Raw genomic sequence first — 22688 nt, 5'->3', positions numbered from 1 at the left:
TTTATATTAGTTCACACAAACACTCCATCCATGCTTTTGTTCCGGCCCTCTGCTCCAGTTTAAGAACCCATTGTGGCCCTCGAGTCAAAAAGTTTGCCCACCCCTGGTCTCCGGTTGGCCCCAAGCCCCTCCTCTCACTCCTGCCTCTGATGTACTTCCTAGTTAATCCATCTCTTCATTTAAACTACTTGCTATAGAGACCCTACTGTTGTCTTCACAGGGTTTACAACACTGTCTGTCCCACCTTCCACCCCTTTCCATTTAATTCTTTTCTTCTTTCTCTAATACATCATCTTCTCCCCATTCTTCAGATAATATAGAAAGTTTGATATGGGACCACATTTCCTCAAATCAGCAAAAGCTCTGATCCATAGCATGATTTGAATGTCTGGCTGGTCATAAAGGGTCCCAAATCACCAAAATGTAATATGATGCTCTCATAAAGCAACTTCTTCCAACCCCTCTCATAGAAAGACCTAGTCCAAGTTTACCATGGCTACAACATGATCCCTATTTTGATTCATTTTGGTTTACCACCATGACCCTTCCATGTCACTTTCCTTTTCCCATCAAGTTCCATTAGCCCCTTTCCTTCCCCTCCTCTTTCCCTCTCATCCCTTCCACTCCTTTCCTTCTCCTTCTCATCCATCCCATCCCATTCTTTGCTGAGAGAGAGATCAATTTATATTGTGCTTATTTATGCATTCATTGGTTGATTCTTATATGTGCCCTGACCAGGAATTGAACCCACAACCTTGGCATATTGGGACGATGCTCTAACCAACTGAGCTACCGAGCCAGGGCTCATCATTTTATTACCTTATTACATTAAAACCAAATTTGGTCATTTGCAATGAATTCATTTCTTTGTTCTGTTCTAGCTGCTAGTGTTGTATTCAGAGACGATACTGTCAGTACACCCTGGTCCATTTGACATGGTGATCACAGTTGATGTCTATGCTGTTGCCATTCTGGCTGTTAAATATTTTTAAACTCTTTCCAGCTATTTAATTAGCAAATGTTGCCTCTAAATGGAGTCTGAGTAGATTAAAAGTCCTACTTTTTCAAGGTCAAATAAGAAAGCTACAGGACTGGATCCAAGCCACCCTGTGTTGTGAGAAGTAGCAGAAACTATTTCCCCGAGGCTTTGAGAAATGACTTGCAGGTGGAGAGGGTTAGGGGAGGTGGGAAAGGGCTGCTGAATCAGGCAGGAAATGGGGTAGAGGTATCTGGGCTTTAATCAGTTCCCTGCAGGGATGCAATAAACACTCAGGTTAGAATTGTCAGCATCCAGAGCCTTCTCTGGAAAAAAGTACAGAGTGCATAGAGCACGGTTCCCAATATTGTCTAGAAACCACCCCTGGTAAGGTTTTTTTTTTTTTTTATCCAGGGGCAGGTGCAATCTTCCTGTTGGGGTAGTACCTGTGGTCATGAGTCCCATGACATCATGCCATACCTGTACTCCATCCATTCTTGGTGACCTGAAGGGAACAGAAATTAAGAATAGCCTCTTACCTGAGGGACCTTACAAGCTATGTTGGAAAATAGACTAATATATAAAATACCATTGTCCATAGTCAAACAGAATAGGATGAAACAATAGCTAAACACATAATGGCACAGTCTCAAGGGTTTTACATATGTTAATTCATGAGTCTGGAAATAACCCATGAAGTAGGGATTGTCCTTATTCCCCATTACACACACAAAGCCCGGAGAGCATGTGCAGCCTTCCAAGGTCTGGAAGTTAGTTAAGTAGCAGACCCAGGATTTGAACCTAATAGTCTGGCTTCAGAGTTACCGTTGATAGTATGACAGCTGTAGATGTTTCATGGAGAAATGCTCAATGATAGCCGATAGAACTAGGAAGGTGACTCCAACAGGGCTGTTGGTAGGAATCACATGATCTTATAGGACAAAGGTAATTCAGTGGAAGGCTACAGGGCTCACAGAATTGGGGGAGCCCATGGAGTCAGGCTTAGAAAACAAGCTCAGAAAATCACCATGCTGTCTGGGAACAGGGTAGTCACATCACCAATTGGCCTAGGCGGGTGCTTCTGCTGTGAGGGATTCCATCTGCAAACACCCTCTTTGCCTTTGGGTTGTTTGTTCAAGGATAAAAGTCACAAGTGATGGTCAAACACCACCCTCTGGCCGTATCAGGGAGCAGAGTGGGAAAGTCCCTCTCACTGATCTCCTGTGGTCAGAGATCCCATATGCTCCATCCACTGTAAGTCACCCCCACCCACACCAGGTACTATAGAGGGACTGAAGTAGAGAATCATCTCCTACCCAAGGGATTGCTGGGAACTACCCTTCATCCAAGACCACGCATGATGGGATGCCTCAAGAGGAGACTAGGGCTAGTAGGAAGCAGGTGAGCTGCTTATTGTAAATGCCGCATAGCCTCAAACGGGCCAACATGCCCTAGAGCAGGCTCACTAAGGAGGAGTCTGGGCTGGGTCTTGGCAGGCAGAAGGAAGGCACTACAGTCAGAATGAGCTAGGAGGGCGTGGAAGATATCAAAGATCTGTCCAAGCAGGTTCTTCTTTGTGCTTCAAATGAACTCTGATAATTATCATCCAAGTGCAAAAATGACTGTTATGGCCTTTACTGAAGAATTCACAAAAGCAGTATGAGGGAGAGGCGCCTAATCAAATAATTATACGTTAGCAGGGAAAGTGCTATGAGAAAAGGCCATACTGAGTTCCATGGGATACCTGTATTAGTTTCCCATTGCTGCCTAACATATTATCAAAAACTTAGGTGCTAAAAATAACAAACTTACTATCTCACAGTTGCCATGGGACAGGAGACTAGGTATGGTTAGCAGAGTCCTCTGCTCAGTGTCTCATGAGGCTGAAATCAAGATGCCAGTTGGGGCTTTGGTCTCCTCTGAGACTCAGAGCTGCCTTCCAAGCTCACTGGTTGTAGCCAGAATTTAGTCCTGTGGAGAGCAGCTACAGTGTTGGGACAGGTTCAAGCCTCAGACTAATGAGAGGGCAGGGTCCTCTCATGGCAAAGCCACGTGCAAGTCCTAGCTTGAAGGGCAAAGCCTTCACAGCACAATTATAGCCAAAGGTTATAGTTATAAGCTTGACCTTTATGGTAGGAATCTGTGGTCCCACGTGGCTAGGTGATATATAGATAGGCTGCGGGAGGTGCAGCAAGTAAACAAAGCTTGATTAGGTGCATGTAATTGAGTAGATTCACAACCTCTGAGAACATTGGAAACATCTTGGCCATGCCCTTACTTTGTCTCGTGGAATCTAGCTATAAAATAAACACTCGGCTTGCAGGCTGTGGCACTCTCTCTCCATCAGGGAAGCAGCGTCCCACCTAACCCCAGCTTTATTCTCTTTTCTGTCTTCTCCATCCTTCACCGCCCCCTCTCAGGTTCACCCATGGCAGCACACAGTCCCTTGCAGCGGAGGGACCAAGATTCCTGTTTTTTGTTGCCTGACAGCTGGAGACTGTTCTCAGTTATTGGGGTCTGCCTGCCATTCCCTACCATGTGGTCCTCCTTTAAGGCTAACAAGAGTTCATTTCTGTTCAGTATGATGTGACCTAATCACAGGAGAGATGTCCCAACATAGTCAGGGGTTCATAGTCACAATTCAACTCCCACTAGAAGGGAAGGGATTATAGAGTGTACAGCAAGCATGTCAAACTCATGGCCCGTGGGCCGCATGCAGCCCACAATGAATATTTTTGCAGCCCAGCCAATATAACAGTATGTGAGAAACATTTTAATAAAAATTTTGTAACTTAATTTTTACAATAGCCTGTTATACATAATTATTAATAATGAACTACAATGTTCACTAATGACTGATTACTATAATTGTGTTGCATTCATTTCCCTTATGCGCCTTACACGCAGGCGCACCATTTCTCTCCACTAATCCTAGCAGCGAATATTTCAGCAGCCGATTGCCACGTCTTTAGTCTTGACTAATATTTCGCTTTTGGAGAACAAGAAAAATAGGTTTATTTGCATTATGCTTATTAATTTGTGCAGTTATTCAGTGTCTGGTAAGTTAATGTTCAAGAAAAAAATACTAATTTTTATTAAAACGTTCCATTATTTTATGTTAACGATTACTCATTTATTTCAGCCCTTTGTATTCAGCATGTCTCTATCGAAATAAACCTACGTTTCTATGAAAATTGAAGCTTTTGTGTGTGTGTGTGTTTTTGCAGCCCACATAAACTTAAACCTTGTTTATTTGGCCCGTGTTAGCCTTTGAGTTTGACATGCTTGGTGTACAGCATGGTGTGGGAGTCTTATAAAATTCTGCCTCCAGCAATACTGGAGAAAGAAGCAAATACCTAAAGGAGGGATGCATTCTTAAAGATCTAATGAGGTTTGCCCAGCACACAGAAAGATGAGGAATGTTCCAGAGGGATGAGCGAGCACTGCAAGTGAAAGGAAGAAAATCTAGCTAAATAGATAGAGATCAGCCAGATTATGAGAGTCTGTGAAAACTGGATGGAGTTTAGGTTTCATTCCATAAAAAGCAACTAGATCTAATTGATATTTTATTGTTAATAGAGTGACCCTAAATTGGGTAATATGATCAAATTCTTTATAGTAAAATTTACAAAAGTAAAATTATTCCAAAATTGTATTGCAACAAATAATAGGGTTTAAAAATAGGTCCTAAGCAGCCACTTAGTGTTCAGTTAAACCAGAAAGCCACAGTGCTATCAGCATTTCCTTCATCTGTCATTAAGAAGTCTATGTAGTATTGATTCTTATACAGCAGCTACAAAGATGAACAAAGGGTACCTCCTCTTCTCTACCTGTCCCCCACTTATTGGATGACATTATAATGAGGTCCATTTGCCTAGCCCTCCCCAGCTCACCAGTGTGCCTTGGCCATGGGCACTCAATAAGTGGATTCTGGGGTGGGGGATGAGCAGAGAGGGTGGAAGGAAATGAAGGGGAGAAGTAAGGTAGAGAGAAATTACAAGTAGGAAACAGGAACATCTGATCACTGTAGGGTACGAGAAATGTCAAGAGAGTCTGAGGTCCCTTCATTGCAGACCAATGGTTCCCATGGCTTCATCTGTCTCTTGTCTGTCCTCACATAGTTTCAAAATCTCAAGAATTTTGAAAAACCCTAACTTAACTCTGGTGCCGTGGCACATATAGAAATTGTTTGATATTTGCAACCATAGTAAAACAAAGACTTATATTTTTGATATTTATTTTATATATTTAAATGCCATTTAACAAAATAAAATCAACCAAAAAAAAAATGAGTTTACGTGTCATAGGTTCACCATCACTGGCCTATGGGGATTGGCCTGCTGTGGGAGCACACTGACCACCAGGGGGCAGCTCCTGCGTGGAGCATCTGCCCCCTGATGGTCAGTGCGCGTCATAGTGACTGGTTGACCATTTGTTCTGGTCGTTCCACCTTTCGGTCACTGGGCTTTAATATATATAGATATGGAAGCAATAAAGGAAAAAAAAGAAAGCAAAGACTTCTAAATGATTGCCTCTGCAGAAAAGGATTTGAAGTTGAGAGGAAGATGTCTGGTTATTATTATACTAGAGGCCTGGTGCACAAAATTCATGCACAGGAGGTGGGTCCCTTCAGCCCAGCCTGCACCCTCTCCAATCCAGGATCCCTCTCACAATCCTGGACCGCTGGCTCCTAATCGCTCACCTGCCTGCCTGCCTGGTCGCCCATAACTGCTCCCCCCAGCCAACCTGATTGCCCCTCACTGCCTCTGAGTGCCTGGTCACCCCTAACTTCTCCCCCCGCCTACTGGCCTGGTCGCCCCCAAATGCCCCCCCACTGCCGGCCTGGTCACCCAACGCAGCCTGCTTGTTCAGCCGTTTGGTCGTTCCTCACTAACCCCTCTGCTGACCTGGTTGTAGGCAGCCATCTTGTAAGGGTGTGAGAGTTAATTTGCATATCACATCTTTATTATATAGAAAGCCAGCTAATTCTATTTTATTTTAAAGCTATGCAAATGCAAGTCTTTGCTTAAAGTTGAAATGCATTTTTATATAAACAAAGTTGTCATTGTAATTCAGAAAGTAAACTTTTGATACAGCTCTGCAGGATCGCACAGAAGAAACCAACCATTCCTTTGCCTTTCTTCTTCCATTTCCAACTGGAATGTTGTTTCAGATTGATCCACACATTCCCCTCACAGAAGACTCTACTCTACTGCAGCAGCCTCAGAAGATCTGTTTGGAAGCTGAACCAAGGTTTGAGGATGCTCTCCAGATAGCCCTGAACATCCTTGTTAGGATGTGTGGGCCACAGGTGCCCTGGTTTTGTTCTATCTAGGCCCTTAACCAGGGTATCAGCCTTTCAAAGACACGCATGCCAGGGCTTCTCCTATGCAGGTCCAAAGCAAAGTTCATTGTAGTGGTCACTGTAACGAGGTCACGCCTAGTTGGCCAGGTCAAGTGATGGTGTAAAGGTACGGGAGGAGTGACCTACTGGGACAGTGGTGGTAAAGGGGCTGTGGGGCAGGCCAGGCCTCTGAGTCAAATTACACAAATGATGACATTTAGCAATGCTCCCTCTGCTCCTCCATGCATCCACCATGCTCACTATGCATCCTCTATGCTCAATGTGCACCCTTGATTGTCTCCCCTAAGCTGGGGGAACCAAACCTGGGTCATACTTCTGTGTCTTTTACCCTCCAAAGCACTGGCCCTGTTCCATCATTGCTATTTGATATGTGAGGAAGCTGGGCCTAAAGGGGTGGGGTACTGGGGTGAACCTCTCCCTCAGTGGGCCAGAACCCAAGCACCTTCATCCCGGGTGCTACTCAACCCCAACCGGGCCTCTCAGCACCTCCCACTGGATGTGGGGAGTTCTCCAGAACCCTTTTTATCTTCCCAAATGAAACTCTGCATCCACTAAACACTAAGTTCCCACCTCCACCCCCACCCCCAAGAAACAATTATTCTTCCTGCCTCTGCGAATGTGATTTTTGTAGGGCCCTCATGTCAGTGGAATCACACCGCATTTGTCCTTTTCTGTCTAGCTTATTTCACTCAGCAGAACGTCTTCAAAACCATTAAATTTGTTAGTGTTCTTTTGCCTCTTTGATTAGAATCTGTTCATTTCTAGTTAAAACTGATAAAATATTCTTAGAAATTATGATAAATGATATTTTAAGGGAAACCATTTTGTCTTTGTTTATAAAAACAAAGGGACAAGAGAAAGCATTTTCCTAGTTTTCTAAACAGAGTTTATGCCCGGATGGTGTTGCTCAGTGGTTAAGCATCGACCTATGAGCCAAGAGGTTGCTGGTTCGATTTCCGGTCAGGGCACATACCTGGGTTGTGGGTTTGCTCCCCAGGGTGGGGCGAGCAGGAAGCAGCCAATCAGTGATTCTCTCTCATCATTGATGTTTCTAGCTCTCTCCCTCTCCCTTCCTCTCTGAAATCAATAAAAATATATATTTTTTAAAAGAGTTCATAAATAGAATATGCAGTAAAGTGATGTTATGTAACATCAAAGTGACCTGTGAAAGCAAATTACCTGGAAAAATGCTAGATTTCTAATTATTGTCTAAGTCCTAATTCAGCTATCCTATGATTTCATTTACTTTGGAGGAACAATATTTTTAAAGTTTTTGTTGAAATAAATGAGAGCAGCAAATTGCATTAGTGACTTTATTGGTAATTTTAAGCACTTCAGAACTCAGGTTTTTATTTTTATCCCTGAAAGAAAACTTGAATGAACATAATTGATCTTTTTAGAGAAAACAAAAAACAAAACAAAACAAAAAACAACGCAGGAAAGGGGGTGTAAAAAATAAATCAGGAAAGAGAAACAAATTCTTAGCATATTTTCCTTTCATGTATTCTCACCGAAAAAACTAAGAGAAAATAGGAAACTGAGAAGCAAAATGAATCCTAATTAGGTTCATTTTGGGAAAGCAATCCCTTTGCATGATTACCCATTGTGAGGTGTACAATGGGCCCCCTCTGTGCAATGAGCACCCCACTGTGGAGGGAAAGGGCCTGGAGACTGTGACCTGGACTCACTCCTGACCTATGTCTCAATCCCTGAAGCGATAGAGGGCTGACAGAGGAGAAAAACATCTCAAAGACATACAATCAAAGAATGCATGGCCTCTCAGAATGGATGTTAAAGGGGCAAATATGAGATCCCCTGACAATCAAACCTATGGATGACCTGGAATCACAGGATTTGGTGATGATTTTCATGGTAGAGATCATACTAACACTACCTGGAAGATGAAATCTTGCTAATTCTTTGTGATTGCCACTCGTGCTATTCACATATTTTGGATTAAGAATGATAATGAAATGTGAACATACCCAATTTTTCATACCTGTGTAATGACCAAGTTAATCTAAACTTTCAAAGGTAACTAACTCAGTGGCACTGCCCCACAAGCTCCTCCCAGGCGTGGGAGACAATGTTTCATCAACACATTCCAGGAAAAATGCACTGATAGAGCGTGGTGGAGTAAGGTGGCCTCAGTGACATTTCTTACCCAAGACCTCGCTCCCCACAGCATTCCTGCAGGGTTACAGGTATCCATTCTGAATAGACTTCCCTGTACACCTTTTCTCTTGCACATGCTAAACCTTTGTGCCTTCCCTTTATTCTACCATAATAAAGCTTAGTGGATGAAATAGTAGTTAAGGTACATTTAATCTTTTCACCATTTATTGAGTACCTATTATGTTTGCAAGGAACTGTGCTATGCCCTGGGGGGTAAAAAGGAATCAAGAATCGAAGTCATCCTCAACAAGTTCACACTCAGGCAGGGAGACAGACATTTAGATTAGTGGGTCTCACAATTTGCACCTGGGAGCTTTGCAAAAAGAGCTGATGCTTGGGCCCACTCTAGACCAATTGAATAAACAATGTCTAGGCTGGCAGGAGGGGTCCAGGGGGTAAATAACTAAGTGACACTATGTGGTGTCATTAAGTGTGCTAAGGGAGGGAGTAACTAGTTGTAACTGAGAGGGAACTGAGGAAGATGTATAGGAAAATGACATTCAAGTGTGACTACAAAGGATGAGTAGGATTTTGTGAGACACACAAGGAGTGGGGTAGAAGATTCCAGTCCAAAGGGATAAAGGAGTTGAGAGGCTAGCCTGTGTGAGGTACAGAAAATAAGAGTTTCTGCCATTGAAGAACCAATCATGGGAAGATGGCACTGACATAATTCTGAACCTGTGGTAAGAGTGACCCACAAAAGGTGTAGAATGCTCCACCAGCTTGGAAGAGCAAGGGTGCTCATCTGAAGAGGTCAAGCCCCCTAGTCTATGGTACTTGCTCTTTCTCCTACCTGAAAATAAAACATATTAGTAACCCACACTTTCCTGTTGTGTGTTTTCAATCAGCAGTTTTAGCTTCAGGTTTCTTATCTGAGGGCCCAGTAACAATGATCCCCCCGGCCCATTACCATTTGATAATTGTTTTGAACTGCCCTTGCCATAAGACCTTACTTTTTGACCCTCCCTTGTTTTCACTTAGAAGTCCATGAATCCAAGATTTCTGATTTCCATCCTTTGGGGTGAAGAGGAGGAGTGGTGAGCAGGTGTTTATGAGTCTGTGCACAGGTGTGGGTGTGAATGTAGCCTGAGCATCCAGCTGCAGACCCACAGTTTCATGTAAGTTTTGGGGTTTGCATCCTATCTATTGCCTCCTCCTCCTGATGTATCACATTAAACCACAATGGTGAAGCATCCATACTGCTAGTGGGTCAGGGATAGGGCCAGAGAACCCAAAACTGATTAAGATTATTCCATTCCCCTTGGATATTTATTAGCCAGGGATTTTCACTCAACCCAGGCCTAAGGCAATCATCCGATGGCATTCCAACAGCCTAGTGACTGATTGGCCAGGAATGGGCACAGGACTTAGCTGTTCCAATTGGAGAGAAAATTCTCTTTCCCTTTGGATGTGAGTGAAGAAACATGTAGACCCTGGAGTCTCTGGCAGCCATTGCACTTTGAACTTACTGTAATATTGCCTATATATTCCCACACTGCACCAACACATTCCATTATTGTATAAGTCTATCTATGGTAGATTATTTATAAAGGTGGCCACTGACAAATTCTTCATCCCTTTATGTACGAGGTCCTCTTCCCACCAAGAAGTGAAATCTATTCTGCCCCTCCCTTGAACCTGGGCTGTCATTGGAACTTACTTTCCCCAATAGAATGTGACAGAAGTGATATTCTGGGACTTCCCAGCTCAGGTTTTCAGCAGTGATATCTCGTCTTCTTTGACCCTCTTGGGACCGCTGTCATGGAAAGCAGCTCAGGCTAGACCACTAAACAATGAGAAACCATGGGAAGAGAGAGAGGCCAACCTGCTCCCAGCTTCCCAGCCACCCAGCTCAAATGCTGACATATGACTGAAGCCATCTGAACCAACACCAGGTAGAGTAGAAGAACCATGTCACCAAACCACAGAGCCCTGAGAAATAATAACTCATGTTATTTAAGCTCCCCAGTGTGTGATGGATTATTATACAGAAATAAATGATTCTCAGGGTGAATTGGGTTTTCTGTTACTTAAATGGAGTCTTCACTGGTTTGTTTCCATAGGCTTAAAGTTAAGATGCTGTCAGCCACTAGTAACCAAAAAATCCAACTCAATAAGGATATTTCTTACCTTCATGATATGAAATCTTGTGTTAGGGCCGCAGCAGGATTGGTTAATGGTTCAATGGTTTTATTAAGGACCCATGGTCTTCCCACTTTCCATGCTGTCATCCCCAGAGTTCCTCAGGTGGCCTCCTGTCATGGATGTAAGAGGCTGCAAAAGGCCAGACATCACATCCAGATAGACAACATCCAGCAGGAATCAAGGAATATTTCTCCTTTCTATGCCTTTTTTTTTATTGCTTAAAGTATTACAAAGAGTATTACATATTCTATGCCTTTTTAAGAGTGAGGAAATTTTTCCCAACATCAGGATTCATTAGCTTAAACTTGTTTTAAACTAATTACAGGAAAAGTGGAGTTATCAAAATTAGCTTACATGAACCAGTTTACCCTAGCCATGTAGAAGGTGGACACTTGGACCAAGGTGGGTTTCTGCCAGCAATAAAAAAGGGCATGGTTGCTGCTCTGGTAACCATGGTGTCTACTACAACATGAAATTAACATTTACTATGGAATGAAACAGATACTCCTGAAAGACAGGCAGCCTTTACCCAGCAGCCTTAAGTGGTCTCTGCTTCTGTTCTTCCACACATCTACCCCATCCAAATGTCAGTTTGCAAGGTAGAAGGCTACTCAAAACCCCACTCTAGCGGTTAGGGTCCTGGCAGGAAGCAGAAGGCATTCTTGGGAGGACATTTGGAAGAGAATGTGATGAAGGGACCATTTGCTGCAGTGCAGTCATGGTTCAACAGCCCATCAAAGGATGCTGTTACCCAGGGACCAGCAACAACGGGAGGCAGACATCACTTCCCCAGGCTTAAGAGGCATGGGGCAGAGAACTGTAGCACCTGGAGCCTGACATGATGCAATGGAAAAGGAAGCCCCATAAGAACTGTCCTCAGAGAGGCATACAGATCTGCCAGGCCCGGGTGCGGTCAGGACAGAGAGGAGAGAAATATCCCAGCCTCTCTCCGTGGGCTCCAGGCTGTAGCTGGCACCCCTTTTGGCGAAGAGCCATTAATAATGCCTATAGGCCTTTGGGGCACAGAGCAGGGCAGAGAAGGCAGAGAATAGTTTTGGATAATGAGTGGAGAATCAATAAGTTAATTGACCAAAAACTGGAAATTGTATTGAAGTAAAGTAGTTCAGAATCCAGATAGTTTAGTCACTATCGCCATTCACTAATACTCATTTCTAATCATCTGTGGCTAATTCAAAACGTGTCCAATACTGCTTCTCTTCTACAGCCAGTCAGGGGAACATTCACATTCAATTGCATTCCTGCCTGGGTCAGGAGCCCTGCTCCTTACAGGCTTGCTAAAGGTGTTGTTCATGCCTCTGTGATGATGACCTGTGAGAGGAGAAGGGAGGTTGTAAACAAAGTACATCAATTAATTCAAGGCTGACTGTGTAGTTGAAGAGAGAGTTTGTTTCACTGTGGGGAAAACAGAGACGTTCCCTAGGATTGAAATCGCGGTGTCTGTGCGATGGAACAGCTCTCAGGTCTGGTTCAGAGCTGACAGCACCAAGTGTGTGCCCCGGGACGTGGAGGCAGTGCAAGCCTGGAGTTTTCACCCTGCTCCGGGCTGGGCCTCCTGGTGGCCTGCCCAAGCAGAGCCTGGGCAGATGCGGAAGCTAGACCGGCCCGACCGGCAGAGGGCTGCCCGCTGGGGCTGGCGGCTGGTGTAACAGGTTCTCAGGCTGACTCCAAACCCCCCACGCTGCCGGACTACCAGGGTCTGGAGACTGGGGGCGGGAGGCCAGGGCTAGGGCTCCGGTCGTGGTTCCGAAAGGAACACGGATCCCAGCGGGGAGACCCTGTGCTTACCTTCGCTCAGCAGAGAAAAGCTGCACGACCCTGGGCAGACAGACCCCTGAGCCACACCTCCGCCCAGTCTCACCCGAAGAGCAGGAGGGGCCGCACGTGGGTGCTGGGCTCCCAAGGGAGCGCGACCCGGATCAACGAGACCCGAGTCCCCACCCATGTCCCCTCCCGCCGCGGGCACCCTCCGGGTACCTTCGCGATCTCTCTCCCACCCGTCGGGCCTTTAGTAGAAACATGAAAGTTTCGGGTCGGAGTGCGGCAGGGGCCCGGTAAGCCGGCCGAGGGGGGCTTCCGCGGGGCACACAGTCCCCGCCGCCCGCCCCGGGGCAGAGCTCACCGAATCCGCCCCGGAGGCGGAAGCAACAGGGAGTCGCCCCCACCTGTCGGCCTCCGCCCTCGGCCCCCGGCTCCTCTCCTCGCCCTCGCTCCGGGGGCAGGGAACCCGCCGAGGCGGGGCGGCGGGCCCCTGCGCGCGTGCACAAGCGTGAGGGCGAGGGTGCGGGCGGGGACCGGGGCCGCGGGGCGCATGCTCACACGCGCCCGTGACGTGAGCGCCCGGACCGGCGGCCGGAGGCAGGGCTGAGCGGGGCGACGGGTGGAGGACCCGGGAGGGGAGTGGAAGAGCGCAGATCCCCGAGCAGAGCTGGGGAGCAGAACAGCAGCAGGACCCGCCCGGGTTTCCGCGCTCCCAGCCGGAGCCCCACCGCCCGCAGCAGCCCGGGCGCCCAGCCACGACCGCCAGCAGCCACCGCCGCGCCGGCCGCCGCGGGCCGGGCGGGGCATGAGCGCCGAGGGGCCGCGGCCGCCCCCCGCACCGCCCGGCGCGTCCAGGCTGTGACCGGGGCGGGGGCGCGCGGCCACACTCGGGCCGGGGCCCATGGGCGCGCTGAGCCGGGCGCCGGGGCGCTGAGCGCGGGCGGGCGGGCGCGGCCGGAGGAGCCATGGACTGCAGCCTCGTGCGGACTCTCGTGCAGAGATACGTAAGTGCTGCCCTCGGGAGGGCCGGGAACCGGGCGGGAACGGGACCCGGGGAACGGACCCCGCCGCCCCTCGCCCTCCCTGACCCCGCTGCGGCCGCCAGCCCGGGGTCCCCGAGGGCTCGGGCGGCCTCCTGAAGCCGGCGGTCTCCCGGGGGACGAGCAGGACGCAGGGAGGACCTACGGAGTTTGCACCCTCGGGCTTCCGACGGGGGCAGCGCGCCCGCGCTCGGCCCCGGCCCCCACCTGCTCCCGGTGCACAGCCGCGTCCCTCCTGGGAGCCCGCGCTGGGATGGAGTTCGGGGCCCAGGGCTGGAGCGATGTTCAGGCTCGGCCCCCGCCTGTCACTTGTCCAGGCGGATTAGGAGGTTGGGAGGGTTACACTTCTGCAGGGAAAGGCGGTGATTTTTGCGTGTGTGCCACACCACGGGGGGATCCAGCAGTGAAGTTTGGAATCTTACATTTTTCCTGAAAGTAACCAATCAGCTCAGAGACCCCGGGTGTTCCGAAGTCCCCCTGGAATCCACGTTCCGTGGTGACCGGGTGGTGAGGTCAGGGGGGAGGCCGGGAGGGGGAAAGTTAGTTTCGTTCGACATCACACCGAGGGGAAAGCTGCGTGTGGCCGTGACCGCCGGCACCGGGTATCCAAAGGGGGTGTGTGTGCCGAGAGGAAGAAAACTCTCCGGAGGGTGTTGTTTCCTGGCCACTGTCTTTCACAAAAGGCTCCTTGTTCCCCAGCGGATGCCGGCCCCTGCCCGGGGTCAGTCGCAGGTTGGAGAAGTCCAGCGCACAGAGGTTTGGGACCCGAAGAGGGCTTTATGACGGGAACTTGGTTTTTACCCTGGTATAGGAATTACCTTAGGCAGCCTTTCATAGTTATGAACTTTCTTTGAGAAGGAGATCTGGGCACAAGGTGAAAGTTTCTTTTCATCCAAGGGGAACCCAAATCAATGCTCTTCTCCTGAATCTAGTCACTATCTAGAAGACTCAGAAGTCTAGGGAGCTTGTGTGCACCTTTCATAGTCTTCCCTTACGAAAGTCAGTTACCTTCAGTGGAGAGAACTTCTCTCTCTCTCTTCCCCCCCCTCTCTCTCTCTCTCTCTCTCTCTCTCTCTCTCTCTCTCTCTCGATTCTAGCTTAGCTGATGAAAGACTTATGTTATTTCCCAAAGTCCATATTGTAATGTGAGTGGTAAATATCAAGTGCTACCTTTGTTTGCTTGTTTTTTACAGTAATAAGTTTTAGAAAAACCAATAATAGTGACGATAGGTAACCGGACTTATAAAAGAAATGCTTTCTTGGCCAAGAACATGCTTTTCTCTGTATCACCCCGGAGGGTGGGTCTCTAGGCCAGTTATTGTCAAACTGCCTCGGTTTCCTCAAAGGGAAAATGCCTCCAAACTATTTTTTCGCATTAATTTTAATCCTCTGCCAACTCTGACATTTTGCAGTAAAAAGAAGGGTTGAGTCGTGAGAAGCAAAGCGCAGTTTGGGCCCCATGAGAGGCGAAGGGTGGATGGGACATCTTTCCTCTTCCTCTCCTGGCCCAGGTGCCCTGACTGGTGGGTCTGACCTTTCCACGCGTTCCTGACTCCTTTATCCTGAGACTGGGCAGACGTGTCCAATCTTTGTGTATCTTTTACTCCCTGACTTCCTCCAGGCCTTCGGCTGCTTTTTGTGATATCCATCTATAGAAATGTCAATGTAATTTGCATTTTAAAATTCCCTTTTGCTATGTTATTAGACTTGAGAAAAAATTTTTTCTCTCAAATCCAAGTGGTAAATATTTTTTAATGGGCTTTCCCAGCATATGCATTGTTGGTAATGTCCCTGGACTGCAAGGTATGGGATACTATTATTATGTCTACTTTTCTGCACTTTTTTTTTTTTTCAGTCTGGCCATTTGGCTACTACACTGTATTCACATACAAAGTCATTCATTTCTATGCTATTAAGTTCATGTCCATGCTATTAAACTAATTTGACCTTTCCCAGAAACAGTCATGATCTGTTTTCTTATAATTTGGTTATCTTTCCAAAGGTCCTACCATATAATGTAGGGCCACATTATATTTCCTTTTGCTAGAGGGGGGGAATGTCTGGAGTTGACCATTCATATTTTCTGCAGTTGTGGCTTAAATCCTCTTCTCTGGTATTGATCACATAGCCAGGATTTCTAGGAGAAAAATAACTCAGCTGCTTCTGATGCATGAGGGTTGCCAAATGATAAAGAAGTCCTTAGAAAACATTGCTGTAGGTATTTTATTCTGGGTTAATCCCAAAGAGATAGAATAGACAAATAAATGAGAGAATTCTGTTTCAGGATTGGCTGTATATACAGCCACAGGTTGTATAGCATATATTACTGGTTGTTTGAATGTCTGGCGGGATAGAAGCCATTTAGAGATGTTTTGTATTTATAAATGGCACAGTGCTTATGTATCATGAAGTAGTTTGATTTGTGTGTGTGTGTGTGTGTTAATCCTCACCCGAGGATATTTTTTCCATTGATTTTTAGAGAGAGTGGAAGGGAGAGGGAGAGAGAGAGGGAGAAACATCCATGTGAGAGAGACACATCGATTGGTTGCCTCCCGAATGCACCCTGAACAGGGCTGGGGATCGAGCCTGCAACCGAGGTATGTGCCCTTGACCGGAATCGAACCTGTGATCCTTTAGTCGGAGGGCTGACGCTTTATCCACTGAGCCAACTGGCTAGGGCTGATCTGTTTGTTAAAGAAATTTTTAACCAAATGGATAAAAACCTAATGTTATCTCCTTTTTGGAGATGTGAGGTAGAAAACAGATTCAGGTATGTAGTTAAAATTCTTAAAGAAACCAGCGTACCTTCTTGAGTTACCTATAGATTCTGTAGGCATAGTTACAATGTAATCTTGGGCAGGTTGCTTCTTTTTCTCTGCCTCAGTTTTCTTATCTGAGAATAATAGAAGTACCCATTTTATAGGGTTATTTTGAGGACTAAGTGAGTTAATACAGGCCTGGAGCTAAGAATGGTGCCTGGCTCCGGGGAAGTGCTCAGTGAATTTATCACTACTCGCTGTTAACATAATTTTGTTAATTATGCTGTTAACATAATTTTGGGAAGGTGGGCAAGGAGAGAGCAAGCATTTCTGTTGGCAGGGGCCTGGGATGCAGTGAAGAGGTAAACTGGGCGCCCTGCTATTGAGCAGTGTGTAGGCCTCAGATAAGATCTGTCAAACTTTAAAACAAGGTGTGCTAAAATACGACAGGCCAAACAAAAAGTCTACAGGCCACGTTTGGCCGTAAAATTTATTTCTGGGTGAGCGTCCTAGGCCTGGACAACCTCACTGGCAGGACGCTTCCTTTCCTCCCTCTCATCCACGCTCCACCTCAGTGATGGCGAACCCTTTGAGCTCGGCGTGTCAGCACTTTGGAAAACCCTAACTTAACTCTGGTGCCGTGTCACATATAGAAATTTTTTGATACTTGCAACCATAGTAAAACAAAGATTTATAATTTTGATATTTATTTTATATACTTAAATGCCATTTAACAAAGAAAAACCAACCAAAAAAATGAGTTCGCGTGTCACCTCTGACATGCGAGTCATAGGTTGGCCATCACTGCTCCACCTTTAGGAGATTTGATTAAAGTTCTGTAGGCCAAGAGCTTACTTTAGTTGTGTCTCTGTCATTTGTTTTCAATTCTTCAGCCTGGATATTGCTTACTGGTTTTGTTTTGCTGCTTGTCTCAGTGTCTACTTGTTTCCATCTTATAATGTTTGCTTTCCGGGATACTTCCTACATTTTAAGATTTTAAGATAGCAAACTTAAGAAAAACCTGGTGGTTTTCCTTGCTGATAGTAGATATTTGGTTTTGAAGCAGTTTGTTACATTAGGATTTTCTTTATAAGGGAAAAAAAATAAACATTATTAGTCCCTGGAGAAGCATGGCTATGTTAGAGTGCTTTAAACCTTCTAAAAAGTTCAGCCACTTTTATTTTATTTATTTATTTTATTGTCTAAAGTTTTATATATGTCTCCTTTTTCCCCGTTTGACCCTTCCCACTCCCGAGGGCAAACCCCCACCACTCCAGTGTCTGTGTCCATTGGTTATGCTAATATGCATGTATACAAATCCTTTGGTTGATCTCTACCCGCCACCCCCCCCCCCCCCCCCCCCAATCTCCCCTACCATTTGTCTCTGGATCTATTTTTGTTCATCAGTTTATGTTGATCACTATATTCCACATATGAGTGAGATCATGTGATATTTATCTTTCTCCAACTGGCTTATTTCACTTAGCATAATGCTCTCCAGTTCCATCCATGCTGTTGCAAATGGTAAGAGTTATTTCTTTTTTATAGCGTAGTATTCCATTGGGTAGATGTACCAGTGTTTTAATCCACTCATCTGCTGATGGGCACTTAGGTTGTTTCCAAATCTTAGCTATGGTGAATTGTGCTGCTATGAAGTTCAATCACTTTATACATGCACATGTGTCTGTCTACTTTTGTTTATTTATTTTTTTTGTCACCAAATGGTACCTGTGAGGTTTCTTGTTCTAAAAGGCAGACTTATTTGTTTGACTCAGTTATAACACTTTGTTTTAAAAACTTAAAATGCTGCATACTTTTGGAGTTGTCTTTCCTAATTCAGCTTCACATGTTGAAACGGGGGCCTTCCTGTTGTTCAGCTCCTGGAGTCTACACCACCGGATCGCTGAGTTGAGCCACTTTCACCACCAAGGCTTCAGGTGTTTGAAATAGGTGACCCTTAGGCGTATTATCCATGACTAATGGTTGGTCTGGCTCTGGCAGTATAAAGCAAGGCTGTAGTACGGCCTTTAAAGCGTTTACACAGGCGTTTACCAAGCCCAATACCTGTTTCCAGGACTCGTGTTTTAACTGGACATTTTAAAGCATCTGCCTAGGTGTATAATTCAACCTTGACATTGCAGCTATTAAGTTAAATTGTTTCTATTGTTTTTTCAAACCCCTTTTAATGTCTGCTTATTAGGAACAAGGGATCTTGAGGTGCTTTTATTTCATGCCAGAGGGCAAATTTAATAACACAGGAGAAAAGGAATGTACATTATTGGGTTTTGCTATAGTCAGTTAAATTTCTAGGGATGAGAAAACTGCATTGAATCCACTGACGAACATACCTGTTTAATTATACAGGAAGTTCTCTGTTTGCAGGTGTGCTGGGACCATCTGTTCCAATGGGTTAATATGAGATGGTTAGATCCCCATGTCCCAGACTTACAAATACTTTTTTAAAACCAAGTTAAATGTAGGCAAAAATGCTATTTATGTGCAATGAAAATCAATGAAAAGCAATTTTTACAGCACTAGAAATTCAACAGGATTGGATAGGGGATGTTTTTGCTTTCACTTGGATACTGGTATCTGAGGAAAACAAAATAGATTGTGGAGGTCAAAGTTCAGCATCAAAGCCTACCAAACTCTGCCTTGGCCTCTGATTGTGAAACCAACTTGGGCAGGCTGGCTGATGTCTTCATGCTTGGTTTCATCTTGAAATGGAGGTGATTATTGGGCCTCCCTGAGGGGTAGCTTGGAGGATTGAGCAGGGTGCAGTGTTTGCATAGGTAGGTGCTCAGGCAAGGGACATCTTGTTTGAAATGTGGATTTAATGCCTCTTAGCAACCCTGCGATTCTCATCTGCTTTCTCGGACCTCTTAGACCCCTTCTTTTTCATGTGGAGAATGGGCGACCTTGCCTTGTATTTCATGGAGAGAACTGCAGTCATCAGACGAGGCTCCCCCTCCCACTCACCTGACCAGCTCTTCCCTTTTTAGCTCTTGCCTCCCTCCTGGTGTGGGGCAAGGACCTCGTTCTGATAAAGGCCTGTCCTGTAGTTGCGCTTTGGGTACCCCCACAGCCCTCCCTGTAATACGTAATCATACTTTCAACCTTCCTTTTTTTAAAAATAAACTTTCTTGACCCTCCTGATGTTGTTTTTTTCACATCTAAACTATTTTCTTGTTCTACTTATTTTTTAAATATATTTTTATTGATTTCGGAGAGGGAGAGAGAGTAGAAACATCAATGATGAGAGAGAAACATTGATCAGCTGCCTCCTGCACACCCACACTGGGGGTTGAGCCCGCAACCTGGGCATGTGCAATGACCAGGAAGCAAACCGTGACCTCCTGGTTCATAGGTCGACACTCAACCACTGAGCCATGCTGGCTGGGCTAATTCCGTGTTTTAGATGGTTAAAATGTTTACTCCATTTATGTGATTCTTTAAAACATTTTTTAAGTTAAATTTATTGGGGTGACAGTTAATAAAATTATGTAGGTTTCAAGTGTACAATTCTACATAATTAGTCATCTGTATAGTGCATTGTGTATTTACCACCCAAAGTCAAATTTCCTCCTGCCACTATATATTTGACCTAGACAGCTAAAGGTGGGCACTCCCTTCACCATCTCCATCACCTCCCAGCTGGCTCCCTCCAGCGGTCACCTTTCTGCCCTCATGCTGGAACCTCAGACACACTGAATGTCCTTACGTACCCACAGCATACATTTAGTGAGTGCCTTTGGTAAATCTTTGAGCCAAACAGGAAGAAGACACCAAATCCTTGTCCCTATGGCACTTACCTTTGGATTGGGGCCTGGCAGGCAGGAACCATCACATGAATAAATGTTGGGAGGGTGCTGGAAAGTGATAGGTGCTGGAAATGCTAGAGTGGAGTGGGGGCTGTAAGTCGGCATTTGCAGGCCTTACTGAGCAGCAGCCTGAAGGGGTGAATGACAGACCACCAGTGTGCGTCCCAGGCAGAGAGAAAGGCCGTGGAGTATAAAGTAGCATCAGCAGCCCCTCGGCCTCTCCTGACTGTAGACAGCCCTTGTCAGGTCACCCCTGCCCCTTTTCCATCAACACCTCTGCCTAGGAGGACACCCCAAATACCTTCTTTACGTTTGTGGGTCCCACATTGCTTTCTGAATCTCAGCTTCTCCCCACTATGTCCGTCCGAACAATCCTGGTGCAGGGTGTGGTCGGCACTCCGCCAGCATCTGCTGAATGAGTGATTACCCTTCTTATCATGATGGTTAATAAGGACGGGGAAGAAGTTGCCCTTGGGCGCTTCTGAAGGAAACTGTATGGTGCTTCCAAGGCCTTGAGTGACCACTGACAGTTTTTAAAATCATGTTTACTGTCACCTCAAACTTTTGGATTTCCTTTCCTTGGTATATTTCATAGAGTTATAAACGTGTGGAAACGAACTGGGAAGGCCTCTCACTTAATAAACAGAAAATTAGAGGGAATGAAGTCCCCAAGGTCACCACTCATAGTCCCTGCACCTCCAATGGGCCAGCCTGACTTGGTTAGGTTCTGGGTGCCAGTATGTCCCCGTGCCTGACCCGGTGCTCTCTGTGGATTGTGGGCTCACCCTCTCATAATGGGGGACCCTAGGATTTGTTTCCTCTTCTCTTGCCCTCATTCCTTGGACCATGGGGCCTAGGAAGGAGAGATCAGCAGCAGTGCCCCTCTTCTGGAGTCCCGTCAAGAACAAGTGCTCTGAACGGGTCCCTAATGGGACCCAATCTCCCTTGAAACAGTGTGCAGAACTTCTGCATATATGCTTTTTGGTTTCTGGGCAGGGGCTTCCCAATTTTTGTTAGCTTCTCAGAGGAGTGTCTGCCCTCGTGAAAGCGAAGAACCCTTGTTGGAGAACATAGACAGGACACCGGCCCTTTGAATATGTTGCCGTCGGCCCATTCGGTGGCTTTAGAACTATTTGAAATTCTTGTCAACATTTCAATATGGATGCGTTTACATAAATTTCCCCACTTTTGGTACAATGTGGCAATGCCTCACTGTGTGGCTTCCCCACGACCACAGCTGCTGGAGCCAGCAGCCACTCCCAGAGTTCAGTGCTGTCCTGTGGCTTCCTGGTCCCGGCACCTGAGCTGCTCGTGACACGCCCTCACCCCCCAGGCAGCATACTGGCTCTTCCTGTTTCGGTGGACACTTGAGGAGCTTAAACGCAAACTGTTCACATTGTTTTGCAAGTTGCTTAATGTGCTTTACCTGCTTTTGTCCCCTGATGCGCTCTCTTTGATTTTGATTTAGAATGTACCTGACTGGTCGCCAAAAGCCCAGGAGGTTTCTATTTCCTCTGGGGTATATCCTGGGAAGGAAGCCCTTTTAGCAGTATCTACAGGAGGGTAGTTGGCTTACTCATGCTGGCACACCCGGATAGGAAAAAAACCAGAACATTAGACAGAGAACCAAAAGAGAGGATTTTAGGTTTCCTCTATCAACTGTTACTTTTGTAACCTGGCCAGACCCAAACATGTGAGCACACTGGGCAAGTTTCATCAGTCGCCTCTTCAAACCAATCCTTTAAGTCGTTTTTCCACCTTTTTTAAGTGGAGTGGGAAGAAACTCATTTTCTGTGAGTAAAAATGATCTACTTCTTTCTTTATGTTCCCCAAAAGGAATTTGTTAGTAACATATTTATACTTATTTGCAATTACCTTTTCTTTCAGTTTTTTTAATCATACATAATTTAATTGAGTTAGTCATTCTCTAAGGATAAAGCTAATCTAGGTGGATATATTTTTAAATTCCTACTCTGAATGTATTTATGTGGACACTTCTGACCTCTCCTGATTTTCTGTCAGCAAAATGTTTCCCATTTTCCTGTGGTTTTAATTTTATTTTTTATGGGATTCAGAATCAGAGCAGTTCTTGGGAGGCACATTAGAAGGTTTACAATTGAGACAATAGAAGAAGTCACTTTTTCCTGGGAGACAGCAGTATGCCATGCATTATTTGGTATCAAAATTTCCATTCGCTGGCTGCACTCAGGGTTGGCGGTCCATTGAGAAATTTGAAGTCTGTTTTTTTTGCATGTAAAAAAGAATTTAACAAAGATAGGCTTCCACTGGCAAGAAGTTCTTTCAACTTCCATTCATTTTACTTCTGCTCTGTTGCGGCAACACCTGTCTCATGGATTTATGTAATTGGTAGAGACCAAAGTTAACCAGAACCTCACTTGAGATTCATGCCAGCAGTGATCTTCTAGATCGGGGTGCCAGCAGCCTTTTGGATGGCAGCCCTGTCTCTAATCCTGCTCTGCGCCTGGCAATTCACTTAACCCCCAGAGGCAACTGTAAAATGACACTAATGGCATTTGTTGTCTCTGCTTCTCTGGGTCACGAGGACCAAATGAACTCATGGACGTGAAAATAATTTGTGCCTCGTAAAGGGCTGTAAAAATAACTCAG

At 45.8% G+C, this 22688-nt stretch overlaps 1 protein-coding gene across 4 annotated transcripts in view; it reads left to right on the top strand.

The window, feature by feature from the left end:
- The first annotated feature begins 13322 nt into the window (after positions 1–13322).
- ATP11A (ATPase phospholipid transporting 11A) overlaps positions 13323–22688 on the top strand; it is a 145594-nt gene continuing 136228 nt past the window's right edge. For 3 of the 4 annotated variants that reach the window (XM_070408574.1, XM_070408576.1, XM_070408577.1), the window contains exon 1: positions 14168–14236. In XM_070408574.1, coding sequence (XP_070264675.1) covers positions 14183–14236 — 54 coding nt within the window. In that variant the 5' untranslated portion in view covers positions 14168–14182. Of the gene's footprint in view, positions 13445–14167; positions 14237–22688 lie in introns of those variants that run through there. The other variant, XM_070408575.1, reaches the window with a different exon arrangement.

Source organism: Myotis yumanensis, unplaced genomic scaffold, assembly GCF_028538775.1.
Source record: "Myotis yumanensis isolate MYYU_CA2020_CCGP unplaced genomic scaffold, mMyoYum1.0.hap1 SCAF_3, whole genome shotgun sequence".
In the NCBI taxonomy this organism is placed as follows: Eukaryota; Metazoa; Chordata; class Mammalia; order Chiroptera; family Vespertilionidae; genus Myotis; species Myotis yumanensis.
This window is presented reverse-complemented; position numbering and strand designations above follow the sequence as displayed.